The sequence below is a fragment of the Pseudophryne corroboree genome, chromosome 4, assembly GCF_028390025.1.
Source record: "Pseudophryne corroboree isolate aPseCor3 chromosome 4, aPseCor3.hap2, whole genome shotgun sequence".
In the NCBI taxonomy this organism is placed as follows: domain Eukaryota; kingdom Metazoa; phylum Chordata; class Amphibia; order Anura; family Myobatrachidae; genus Pseudophryne; species Pseudophryne corroboree.
The window spans coordinates 64,226,882-64,240,282 of record NC_086447.1 but is presented as its reverse complement, the minus strand read 5'-3'; the positions used below and the strand labels follow the sequence as shown (position 1 = coordinate 64,240,282).

The following is a 13,401-nucleotide window of genomic DNA, read 5'->3' as shown; positions in this document are numbered from 1 at the left end:
ACCTGGCACTGGGGGCATATACATGGCACTGGGGGCATATACCTGGCACTGGGGGCATATACCTGGCACTGGGGGGGAATATCTGGCACTGTGGGAGAATATCTGGCACTGGGGAAGCATATACCTGGCACTGGGGGCATATACCTGGCACTGGGGGGGCATATACCTGGCACTGGGGGAATATACCTGGCACTGGGGGGGCATATACCCGGCACTGGGGGCATATACCCGGGACTGGGGGGGCATATACCTGGCACTGGGGGGGGAAGCAGGCACTGTGGTGCATATACCTGGCACTATGGTGCATATCTGGCACTGGGTGCATATACCTGGCACTGTGGGGGAATATCTGGCACTGGGAGCATATGTGGCACTGGGAGCACGGCCCTAGCAACAAGCACTACCCCCTAGCAACGAGCATGACACCCAGTGCATGAAACCCCTGGCAACGAGCATGACATCCTGGCCCCGTGCATGGAACCAAGAGCATGAAACCCCTGGCAACGAGCAGGTAATTTAAAAGTAATTGGAAGCCTTACTGTAGAACTTAATGTGTAATGGGCATTACGGTGTGTGGCATAATGTATCACGGACTTTGCAGTGTGTGTCATAATGTATCTGGCATTACGGTGTGTTGTATACTATGTCACGGGCATTGTGGTATGTGGTATAATGTCTCAGGATCATTGTGGTGTGTGTCATACTGTGTCACAGACATTGTATGTGCTATAATGTATCAGGGGCATTGCAGTGTGTAGCATAATGTATAACGGGCATTGCGATTCCTGTCATAATGTGTCACAGGCATTACGGTGTGTGGCATAATGTGTCGGGGGCATTACGGTGTGTGGCATAATGTGTCGGGGGCATTACGGTGTGTGGCATAATGTGTAGGGGGCATTACGGTGTGTGCATATTGTGTCATGTGCATTATTGTCAGTGATCGCAAAAACGCGCTATGGCGCGTATTTTACCCAGAAACAGCCGCCCGGGACTCACATTTAGAAGATGAGCGGGTCCCACAGGACGCGCTCATCTGAATATGTGTTTGCATGTGTTAAGCCTGTCAGCGGAATGCAGGAGGTGACTGGCTGTTTCCTCGGCCAATCACCTCCTGTAGTCTCCATCCAATCACAGCCTGCAGCATCTTCCGCTTTGAATCCTGCTCCCCGCCAGCACATGAATCTGTGCTGCAGGGCTGACAGACTGGCCCCGCTCATCCGGCTCCACTGCCGCTCTGCCGCCAGCACCCTCCTCTGCGACTGGGAGTACAGCTCCGGATCTGCCCGCCGCCACCCCCCTACCCGGGACCCGCTCAACGCCCCACCGAGACCCGACAACTACCTTCCAGCAGGAGCCGGCCGGGCTGCACAGCTCCCGCTGTAGGTAAGCAGTAGACAGTGCTACATCGCCCCGCTTCACCTGGAGTAGCTGGTGCAGATGCGGGATGTCCGGGGGCTGCAAGCTCCGTGTGTGCAATGTGAGGCCGCTCAGAGTGTCAGGGCCTCACTGACACCATTTTTCTGACAGCACAGTGCAGTGAGTGCACTGGCACAAGTAGCCAGCCGGCGCCGCAGCATGAAGGAGCTATCTGTGAAATCGCAAGCAGAGGCTGGCAAGAAGGAGCTCCTCCGATCGCTTCCCCTGACGGGCTGGCCACTGCTAAATATACCAGTAATCAGTACAACTGTGCAGTGACACTGACTTTCCCATTGCACCTGGGGCTCCACTACTTTGACACAGTTGGAACTGATTATCGGTATATTTAGCAGTGGCCAGCCCGTCAGGGGAAGCGATTGGACGAGCTCCTTCTTGCCAGAGAACAGCCTCTGCTTGCGATTTCACATAGAGCTCCTCCAGGCTGCGGCTACTACAGGCGCAGGCTGGCTACTTGTGCCAGTGCACTCACTGCACTGTGCTGTCAGAAAAAATGGTGAGTGTCAGTGAGTTGCTGCTGGGGGCGGAGCCACTTGTGTCAAACAGGCCCTTCGTGCAACTGGAGGTGAAAAGTGAGTGGTTACTGCAATGTGCCTCAGTGCTCTACCAGGCGCATTGTGTATAATAACGTGCTCTACCAGGCGCATTGTGTATAATAACGTGTTCTACCTGGCGCAATGTGTATAATAACGTGTTCTACCTGGCGCAATGTGTATGATAACGTGCTCTACCTGGCGCAATGTGTATGATAACGTGTTCTACCTGGCGCAATGTGTATGATAACGTGTTCTACCTGGCGCAATGTGTATGATAACGTGTTCTACCTGGCGCAATGTGTATGATAACGTACTCTACCTGGTGCAATGTGTATAATAACGTGCTCTACCAGGCGCAATGTGTATGATAACGTGTTCTACCTGGCGCAATGTGTATGATAACGTACTCTACCTGGTGCAATGTGTATAATAACGTGCTCTACCAGGCGCAATGTGTATGATAACGTGCTCTACCAGGCGCAATGTGTATGATAACGTGCTCTACCAGGCGCAATGTGTATGATAACGTGCTCTACCTAGTGCAATGTGTATAATAACGTGCTCTACCAGGCGCATTGTGTATAATAACGTGTTCTACCTAGTGCAATGTGTATTATAACGTGCTCTACCAGGCGCATTGTGTATAATAACGTGTTCTACCAGGCGCATTGTGTATAATAACGTGCTCTACCAGGCGCATTGTGTATAATAACGTGTTCTACCTGACGCAATGTGTATGATAACTTGCTCTACCTAGCGGCAATGTGTATGATAACTTGCTCTACCTAGCGGCAATGTATATGATAACATGCTCTACCTGATGCAATGTGTATGATAACATGCTCTGCCTGGTGCAAAGTGTATGACGTGCTGTACCTGGTGCAAAGTGTATGACGTGCTGTACCTGGTGCAAAGTGTATGACGTGCTGTACCTGGTGCAAAGTGTATGACGTGCTGTACCTGAAGCAAAGTGTATGACGTGATCTACCTGGATCAGTGTGCATAGGAGGTTCTACCTGGTGCAATGTGTATAAGCGCCACTACTGTGTGGTGTAATGTGAATTGACACTATTATGTGGTCACGCCCCTTCCCTGTGAAGCCACGCCCCTAAAATTTTGCGGCGCGCCTACGGTGCGCACTACCTGTTCTTTTTGGTCTAAGTGGTCTAACACCAATTCACTTTCTGCCTAAGGGCACCAAAATGTCTAGTTACAGCTCTGGTGCAGGGTGTCCTGCATGCTACACAGCCCAGCAGCATTGTCACCCCATCCCCCCCATCTTGCAACACTTTTGTAGTGTCCAAACAAGATTAAAATTAATAAGAACCTTCATTCCGATGGGACCCAGAAAAAGACTGGTAGGACCCCAATTTTTAAAAGTGAAGGGTCTCTGGGACCCACTTTTTTTTGGGCTCAGCGCGATCACTGATTGTGTGCGGCATAATGTCTAAGGGCCATTGCAGTATGTGGCATAATGTATACTGGGCATTACTATAAGGAGGAAAAATGACAAATAATGTAAGGGGCATGAATCAGGATTATTTTTCTTTCCTGTGGTGGCCAACGTCTGGGCGTGCAGGTTGCAAAACTGGGGTATAAGGTAGTCTTTTCCTGCAATGCCACGCCCTCCACGCAAAGCCATGCCCATTTTGACAAAGCCACATCCCTTTTTGCCAGCGCGCGCCTGCGGCGCGCGCATTTTTCTACCTTTGCTAGTGCCAATTACAGGGTGTATGGGGGGGGGGGGGGGGGGGGCGCCGAAGGATTTTTTGGCTTGGGGGAGAAAAATTTCTAGTTACGCCACTGTACACCCTGTATATAACACATGTAACTGTGACAGGGAAGGTGGCCCCTCTCAGCTCTGTGCCCCATTGCAGCTGCACTCCATGCACCTATGGTAGCTACACCCTGTATATAACACATGTAACTATGACAGGGAAGGTGGCCCCTCTCAGCCCTGGGCCCCATAGCAGCTGCACTCCCTGCACCTATGGTAGCTACACCATGTATATAACACATGTAAGTGTGACAGGGAAGGTGGCCACTCTCAGCTCTGGGCCCCTTAGCAGCTGCACTCCCTGCACCTATGGTAGCTACACCCTTGAGTATGACATGGAACGGGTTTCTGTGCTGCCTATGACCTGTCTTTAGCCAGTTATCAGGTAACAGGTAACTACAGCAGAGAGCTGATCACTGTGTGTTTATTGCTAAAAAGATATATTTGGTAAATTGTTAAGTGGATTAATATCTGTAGTCAGCAAAAACTTTGTGATTGACTGGGGCTTAGATTTCACATTTGGTGGTTGATTATCACCTTTTGGAGGAGGGTTGCTGTGTGGGGGAGGGGGTTTTAATCACAAAGAGCATGTGTTTGTAGACTTACTTAACCAGTATAGTATAGGACGTCAGGCCTATAAGGACGTTGCAGTGGCTAGTTATTAAGTGGCAGCTAATATCAATAGCAGTGTTATACCTGTGTTAAACCGAAGGAAAACAGAAGTCAAACAAACTTACAAATTAACAGAAGGACTGCATTACAACCTAAAAACTCTGGAACTTTATGTGGCCTCTCCTCGCCTCAAACATGAGAACACCAAGACCAGGCTTACCACCTCTCTGGCTGAGAACATCAAGTCTGCCCCTGGGCCTAACCATCAAGATGAACAGGGAACTGTGGGGGCAGAGCACCAGGACCAGGATCAGCAGGGACATCCCCATTGCGTCTGAGTATGCCCCCCCTCATTCTCCTACCCACCCGAACTAAGATCTGATCAAAATGTTATCCCACTCCTACTTCTGCCACTAGTTACCTGCTATTATGTTTTTTTTTCTTTCCATTGCTCGCTTCACCCCACCATGTGTTTTTCCTGTAATGTTTACCTCCACTGATTGCACACTTTGCCATTGTGCCCTACATGCAGGGTACATCATACTACTACATAAGCATCAGTTTTCCCATATATGAACTTGGCCCTTGTATGGCTCACCTCCCACAGTGTAACCTTCAAAGTGCGCCCAACATGGCTGCCCCATATGGTACACTTGTGGATGGGATGAAAAATACATGGACCTTGTGGTTTTGTTGGAACCCTACTCTAAACTGTAGGACTCTGAAATCACCCCCATTTTGTGTCATCTCTTCTAGGGGTGGACTATTCCACCCTGGGTAATCCTACGCTTAGCGCCCAAGACGGCTGCTGCACTTGGTACCTATAAGGGTGGAATACACAACCCTTGGAAGTTATTACCCAAAATGCCTGCACCAATCCTGCGTTATGCTTTCTGTGGGCTTAAGGTTTTCTTTTATGTCTGTGTTGCTTGTCTATTGTTGTATTACTCAAATCCTCTGTATTATGTGCATTGTTTTTGATGTCTGTAAAGCGCCTTGAGTCCTGTTGGAGAAAGAGCGCTATATAAATAAAAATTATTATTATATATTATTATATTATTATCAAATTCTGTATCTTAGACTGTCGGTGATGCTTTTGGTTGCATAACACTGAGCGCTGTAATAATGGGGGAAATGCATCAAACCTTGGAGGGAGATAAAGTGAACATAAATAAAGTACTAGACAATCAGCTCCTTACTGCCATGTTACAGGCCGGGTTTGAAAAATGACAGGAGCTGATTGGTTTGGACTTTATCTTTCTCCACTTTGTCTCTCTTCCAAGGTTTGAAACATCTCCTCCAATGCCTGTTGCATTTCTTGTAGTGGATTGCGCTGGGCTGATTCTGTGGGGCCTGTTAATGAGGCCTTTTCGGGTCCCTCTCCAGTAATGACCCCTTGCCTGTTTGTGGCTCGGGTATGGATCAGCATAACATAACAAAGATCTACAGTCATTAGGTCGACACATGAACAGGTCAACCTAACAAAAGGTCAACACAACATTTGAAAGTTTTTTTTGTCTCATTTTCGCCGTTACGGCACGTGGAATCCCAGTTAATGTACCAAGTCCCTACTCCGGGCAAAGATACTATTCCCAGTCATAGTCCACGTGGATGGTATAGCATGAAAAAGTTGATGAAAATGCTAAAACCCCACAAAAAAGCTGTGTCGACCATTTGCACCTGTCAACCTTTTTTTATGTTGACCAATTGTCCATGTTGACCTTTTGACCATATCGGCCTACTGCACGTCGACCGTTAGTGGTCGACGTAATGACTATCGACCTTTACATGGTCTACCTAGAGGCCGGATACCAAGTGGCTCGATGGCAGTACATGTGCAATTGCTCTGCCAGGTCCGAACCTGAAGTACATCTGTGTCCGACTGAGTCTGAATCTGGGGCGGCTGCAGAATTATCTCGCACCAAGTTCCGTTGTGCTTCATCTGCAATTTTGTACCTGTGTATAACGAATTCCTGTGCGTTCCTACGTCTCTAGGGCCTAATTCTGAGTTGATCGCAGCAGCAATTTTGGTAGCAGTTGGACAAAACCATGGCCCTCATTCCGAGTTGTTCGCTCGTTAGCTGCTTTTAGTAGCTTTGCACACGCTAAGCCGCCGCCTACTGGGAGTGAATCTTAGCATAGTAAAATTGCGAACGAAAGATTAGCAGAATTGCGAATAGACACTTCTTAGCAGTTTCTGAGTAGCTCCAGACTTACTCGGCATCTGCGATCAGTTCAGTCAGTTTCGTTCCTGGTTTGACGTCACAAACACACCCAGCGTTCGCCCAGACACTCCTCCGTTTCTCCAGCCACTCCCGCGTTTTTCCCAGAAACGGTAGCGTTTTTTCACACACACCCATAAAACGGCCAGTTTCCGCCCAGAAACACCCACTTCCTGTCAATCACATTACGATCACCAGAACAAAGAAAAAACCTTGTAATGCCGTGAGTAAAATTCCTAAGTGCATAGCAAATTTACTTGGCGCAGTCGCAGTGCGAACATTGCGCATGCGCAATTAGCGGAAAATCGCTGCGATGCGAAGAAAATTACCGAGCGAACAACTCGGAATGACCACCCATGTGCACTGCAGGGGAGGCAGATATAACATGTGCAGAGAGAGTTAGATTTGGGTGTGGTGTATTCAAACTGAAATTTAAATTGCAGTGTAAAAATAAAGCAGCCAGTATTTACCCTGCACAGAAACAAAATTACCCACCCAAATCTAACTCTCTCTGCACATGTTATATCTGCCACCCCTGCAGTGCACATGGGCCCTCATTCCGAGTTGATCGGTCGCAAGGCGAATTTAGCAGAGTTACACACGCTAAGCCGCCGCCTACTGGGAGTGAATCTTAGCTTCTTAAAATTGCGACCGATGTATTCGCAATATTGCGATTACTAACTACTTAGCAGTTTCAGAGTAGCTCCAGACTTACTCTGCCTGTGCGATCAGTTCAGTGCTTGTCGTTCCTGGTTGACGTCACAAACACACCCAGCGTTCGCCCAGGCACTCCCACCGTTTCTCCGGCCACTCCTGCGTTTTTTCCGGAAACGGTAGCGTTTTCAGCCACACGCCCCTGAAACGCCGTGTTTCCGCCCAGTAACACCCATTTCCTGTCAATCACATTACGATCGCCGGAGCGAAGAAAAAGCCGTGAGTAAAAATACTTTCTTCATAGTAAAGTTACTTGGCGCAGTCGCAGTGCGAACATTGCGCATGCGCACTAAGCGGATTTTCTCTGCGATGCGATGAAAAATACCGAGCGAACAACTCGGAATGAGGGCCATGGTTTTGCCCAACTGCTAACAAAATTCCTTCTGCGATCAACTCAGAATTACCCCCTAGTACACTGTGAGTGTGGTGTTTTGCTGCATCTGCGATGTGTATAAGAAGCAAAATGTAAAGGAAAAGACGGTATGCAGCTCTTCACAGGGGTGTGGTATGAGCTGCCGGCGGCCAGGTTTCCGACGCCCAGCATACCGGCGCCTGTATCCCGACCGCCAGAATGCCAGCAGCGGGGTGAGCGCAAATGAGCCCCTTGCGGGCACGGTGGCGCGCTACGGGCACCACGCTATTTATTCTCCCTCCAGGGGGTCGTCGCATGTCTGTGTGCCTGATCGTAGCCCTGCTACAATCAGGTCTGAATTAGGCCCATTGTGCACTGCAGGTGGGGCAGATGTAACAAGTGCAGAGAGAGTTAGATTTGGGTGGGGTGTGTTCAAACTGAAATCTAAATTGCAGTGTAAAAATAAAGCAGCCAGTATTTACCCTGCACAGAATCAATATATCCCACCCAAATCTAACTCTCTCTGCACATGTTACATCTGCCCCACCTGCAGTGGAGTTTATTTATCAATAATCACCCCGATAATATCAATCCATATCGCTGTGTTTCACAAGGAGAAGATATTTTTTTGCCCCTATTTATTATAGATATAGAGCCGGAACATCCGCAAACCTGCTTTCCCGGCAAAGGCTTGAAAATAAAGCAATAGCTTCCGCTATAATACTACAGTATATACAAGGCGGAGCTATGATATCTCCTGCCGCGTCATATTCTTCATAAATCGCTTTGATACTTACATTTTGCCTTTCACGTGCAGAAGCTGACATTTCTGCTTGTTGTAAGTACAGCATTCATGTGATAATTAGACCCCTTATATTTATTAGCTTGTAGGTGTCTCCTGAAGCATTTACTAAATATATTGCTACTGTATTTCTGTCCAGCTGTCTTCTTTCTGTGTGCTTCAGCCATGTATTTATATCATTCGGCAGAGCGTTTTTTTGTACTGTCCGGGGATGCGGCAGTTCTGTTCTGCTCTCTGCATTGAATGCATGGAGAGCTGCTTTATGTCATATGCTACAACTCTGCCTCGTGATATAAAGACGTGGCTGAAAAGCAAACAGGGGCATTAGCAAGATAAAATAATGTACAGTACTTAGCAAAAGTTGCAGGAGGACATGTGCAGCCTAATTATTTCATGTTGTCTGAAGCGGAAATAAAATTCATGCAGATTTATTACATGTGAACAATATTAAAGATTAATTGAAGAATTGATCGCTGCATAGCAAACAACTCGGAATGACCCCCTTAATCCCCTGCTGTATTCATCTCTCTGTATTGTATTGCAGCTGAGAACAATAGATGAAAGGATTATGCTAATAAGCCTTGGTGCACCATGGTGCAGCAGAGAAGGCTAGATGAGCATGGCTCCATCTGTATGTTATCAGGCCGGTTGCCTCGTATCCGATGTTTCAGTGTATGAGCCCCGGATTCCTCTGAATCTAATCACTTGTTCAGAACCTCCCTCTCTCTTTACTGCTGACTCTACTTGTATCAATTGTCACATGAGACAAGGGACGGATTAGTGAAAAGAGCTTTGGCATGCGCCAGTGTAGCCCGGGGGGAGGAACACAGACAGCGTAGCGATGAATGCCCGTTCTGATGTTTCTACACGTTGTCCTTTGATGTTTGAAATTCTTCACGGTTTGATAAGTAATTGCAGCTTTAAAGCCTGAAGCATATTATTATATTATTATATAGCTCAGCTGTCATGTTACCTACATGTCCCTTCCTCTTGTTCCTTCACCATAGTCTATCTAAGTACTGGAGATCTTCTATATGACACCCGTAGGATCCAGGGGCGCACCCAGGCAATAGCAGGCGGCCGTGGCAGCACCCACGCAGCGCCTTAAGCCCTGAGCGACCACCCGGATTGCACCGTACTAGTTAAGGGGAAGCTACTTACCGCAAATTTATCATGGCCATGCGTGGTAACTGTACCACTGGCTGTCCTGCAATACTGTCGCCATCTCAGGGTGGTGATAGCAGATGCCGTGCAGAGAAATCATTCACATAATGCATTTTCCCTAGTTACAATATAAAAAGAATAAAAAAATGTATATATATATATTTTTTTTAATGTTACAGTTTGGAATAATCAGCACCTGATTCAGAGACTGGGTTCCAGGTGCAGGTGTAGGTTACTTGCGCAATAGGGGTCCTGACTGGCTGCAAATGACTGCTTACCGATGCCGGTCGCTATCACCGGGAAGATGTGCATCGCTCAGCTGTGCCCCACTGACCCATGTGTTTCTTTATAGCCACAGAAAATATTTAAAGCCATAGTAGAAAGGACTTTTCAGGGTTATTTGAGTAATAGACCCCTAAGCAGAGCCGGCCCTAGGCATGGGCAAACTAGGCAACTGCCTAGGGCATCATATTGGTTAGGGCCGGCTCTGCCCCTAAGTACATTCATGTAAAGGGTGGAAATGTGTTGCTTAACAGACCAGCACTGTACTTCAATGATCAGCTAAGATACACCTTCTCCGTAACTGCATACACTCCCGGTACGTGCAGGAGGTTCCCAAATTTCGCTAAGTAGCACCCTTCCCACCGACTTCCCCAGTAAAGTCTGCTAGACAGGAAAATACTTCACCTTGAATTGTGTTTTATATCCCAACTTCTGCTGAACGAAGCCTCAAATCCTAGCAGTTTGCAATAAGAGATAAGACCATGATGGCACAATGGCATTGCCAAAATCAGGGGCACCAAGATTGGAGGGGGACAGTCACCTGATCCCAGCATTGTCTGAGGGGCCTGGCAGTGGCTCTAAGGACTGTGGAGGAGAAATGTGGTGTGGTGTGCACCACCTCTTTGTGTTAGCGTGCATAGTCATTTTCATTCATTTTTTTTTTTTTCAGGGGGTGGAGTGGCTACACCTCCCAATTTGGTCACTTGGGCCATGAACACAAACCCTCTGGTCCTAACCTCTCAATCAAAATAAGGCCCCAAATGTAAATTGTTTAGCTATATGGTTTCACGCAACAAATTGGCCGATGTCACTCAAGGGGTTTCTTTTGGCCAGACCATGATTCCCATCCAATAATAATTCAATCTTTAATTTCTCCAAAATATTGGTGGTTCCAGGAAACATCGTAGCACGATAAATACATTTTTGGTGTGACCAGCTATCATTTAGTTTCTGGCATCTAGCTTTAAGGGTGTAACCGCTTCCTAGACAATGGAGAGAATGACGATTGGTGATGAGACAGTGGACCGCCTGTGTATGAGCAGACATCATTCACTGCAGGTGACACTAAGAAATAAATAGTGAAATCAGTCACATTGTCGTGCAATGGTTTTCTGTACTATCTAGCTATAAGGCTCACCTCCGTTCATTTCATGATTAATTAGTCATTTATGACATAACAGAAGCAGAAAGATTAATTGAGACGTTGAAACAAATCTAATCTGATCAAATGAGATTGACTTTGTCGTCTGACATTTGTCCTTGCTTGTCATTTTTTTTCATGACGGTTCATGATCACTCCAGTTTCCAATTAGAAATGTTTTACAGAGATTTGGAAGGGAGGCTTCAGTGATAGTATACATATAGTGGGATATTCAATAGTTTGAAAAGACGGTTGGGTGTCTGTTTTTTCCTGTCTATTAGATAGGGGAAAAAAGACACCCAACTGACTTTTCAAACAATTGAATACTGCCCATACACTCATATATTGCCTGGGCTGATTTTTGGTTTTCTTCTTCATTGTAGGTGAAAGTCAGCTATATTCCACTTCTTCTACAATGACTACGGCGATTCTGGAATGTATCAGCACGTTATCCATTAGTGCCCAACAGTTACGTCGCTTGCCCAAGCTTGTAGAAGGTAGCCTGTTGAAGATGCCTTCTACAGTTAAAGACTCGGATGTCCCTAACCTCTTCAGAGAACCTTACATTCAGACTGGCTACAGACCAACGGACCAACACTGGAAATACTATTTTCTAAGCCTTTTCCAAAAACACAATGAATCTGTGAATGTCTGGACTCACCTGCTGGTGGCTTTGGCTGTTCTTCTGAGGTTCAAAGCCTTTGTGGAGAGCGAGGCTTTCTCTTGGGAAACTTTATCCATGCCTTTAGTTCTATATGTGATAGCATCATTGACCTATCTCACATGTAGTATCCTCGCTCATCTGCTGCAGTCCAAATCTGAGTTGGCTCATTACACCTTTTACTTTATGGACTACGTTGGAGTTAGCGTTTACCAGTATGGGAGTTCCTTGGCCCACTACTACTACAGTTCCGACCAAGATTGGTATGAGAAAGCCTGGCCTTTCTTCTTGCCAGGAGCTGCCTTCCTAGGTTGGATGTCCTGCATAGGTTGCTGCTACGCTAAATACCGCTACAATCGGCCATATCCAGTTATGAGGAAGATCTGCCAGGTTGTCCCATCTGGCTTGGCATATATCTTGGACATCAGCCCAGTAGTTCACCGGATTGCAGCTTGCAATACAGAAGACTGCTTAGATAGAGCTATTTGGTTCCACAGTCTACAGATCGTCTTCTTTGTCATTGGTGCCTACTTTTTCTCTTGCCCAGTTCCAGAAAAGTTTTTCCCAGGTGGCTGTGACATCATAGGACATGGCCATCAAATTTTCCACGTTTTCCTCGGCCTGTGCACACTTTCACAGCTGGAGGCTATTCTCCTAGACTACAGAGCCAGGCATGAACAGTTCACCGCGCGGTACAGTCCAGAACTAACCCAAGTGTCTTGTCTCTCGTTCTTCCTGCTCATCCTCTGCACCGGCATGACTGCAATTTATCTACGGCATAGAGTCAAACAGAAACTGGAAGAAAAAGACTTGTAAGAAAGACAAGGGACTTTTTAGTAGACTTTCATAATCCAGATCAAATTATTTAATAACATAGGACGCACTAATTTATTTACCACTAAAAAAATGCATTTTGTATGTGAAATTGGATGTGTCTACTATTGCTACCTAATGTAATTATTCCAGTGGGGGACTTTTTGGGGGGAGAAGCTGCTGAAAGACTAGACTCTTTTTGAAAACTGCACTTTCTGTTTTTGGAAGTCAGGCATAGTCCTTGGGAAGTCATATGACCCTCTATGAGTCCATAACCTGGATCAAGTCTATCATTGGTATTATTCTTAATTTGTTGATCATTTCATAAATGTTTTTGAAAGAGATAATTGCTGATGCTTCCATGATATATGTTGGGGGTCATTAGCAACGCAACCAAACGACCAAAAAAAAAAAAACGTTGGTAAGTTACAAAATATGATACTATTGTCAACCAGCTGTGATTGGTCTTCATACTACACCCGCGATTTTGGATACTCTATATGGTTATTAGATGAGATCTCTGAACAGAATGATTTGGTACTGAGAGAGCCCATGTTCCCTTACTTTGTGGAACCCCATGCCTTGGACCCACACAGTGCATGAGATTCTGGGATTCTGGCTCTTGCGTAGCATGTATAATACAAGCCTAGAGGTTGATGTATCAAGAAGAGTGTTTTTTCTTTTCTTTTTGGGAGGGGGGGGGGGGGGGGAGGGCGATGTTAAAAAGAGCGTTTCACTGGAGACCTCCCTTTATTCAATTTTTAGTCCAAGACTTTTTACAAACCACTAAACTTTATTAGTAAGTAGTAACACATTGTACTTACAACCTGTCTTCACGAGAGATGAATTGGTGCTGAACAATTGTAGCCTCCTATGTGTTTAAAAAAA

General features: G+C 46.4%; 1 protein-coding gene across 5 annotated transcripts in view; it reads left to right on the top strand.

Annotated features, from left to right (window-relative positions):
- Nucleotides 1-12,516, top strand: part of PAQR8 (progestin and adipoQ receptor family member 8) — a 189,731-nt gene extending 177,215 nt beyond the window's left edge. For 2 of the 5 annotated variants that reach the window (XM_063915112.1, XM_063915115.1), the window contains one exon: nucleotides 11,423-12,516. In XM_063915112.1, coding sequence (XP_063771182.1) covers nucleotides 11,455-12,516 — 1,062 coding nt within the window. In that variant the 5' untranslated portion in view covers nucleotides 11,423-11,454. Of the gene's footprint in view, nucleotides 1-4,000; nucleotides 4,143-4,491; nucleotides 4,701-11,422 lie in introns of those variants that run through there. The other 3 variants (XM_063915113.1, XM_063915114.1, XM_063915116.1) reach the window with 3 other exon arrangements.
- Nucleotides 12,517-13,401: the final 885 nt, after the last annotated feature.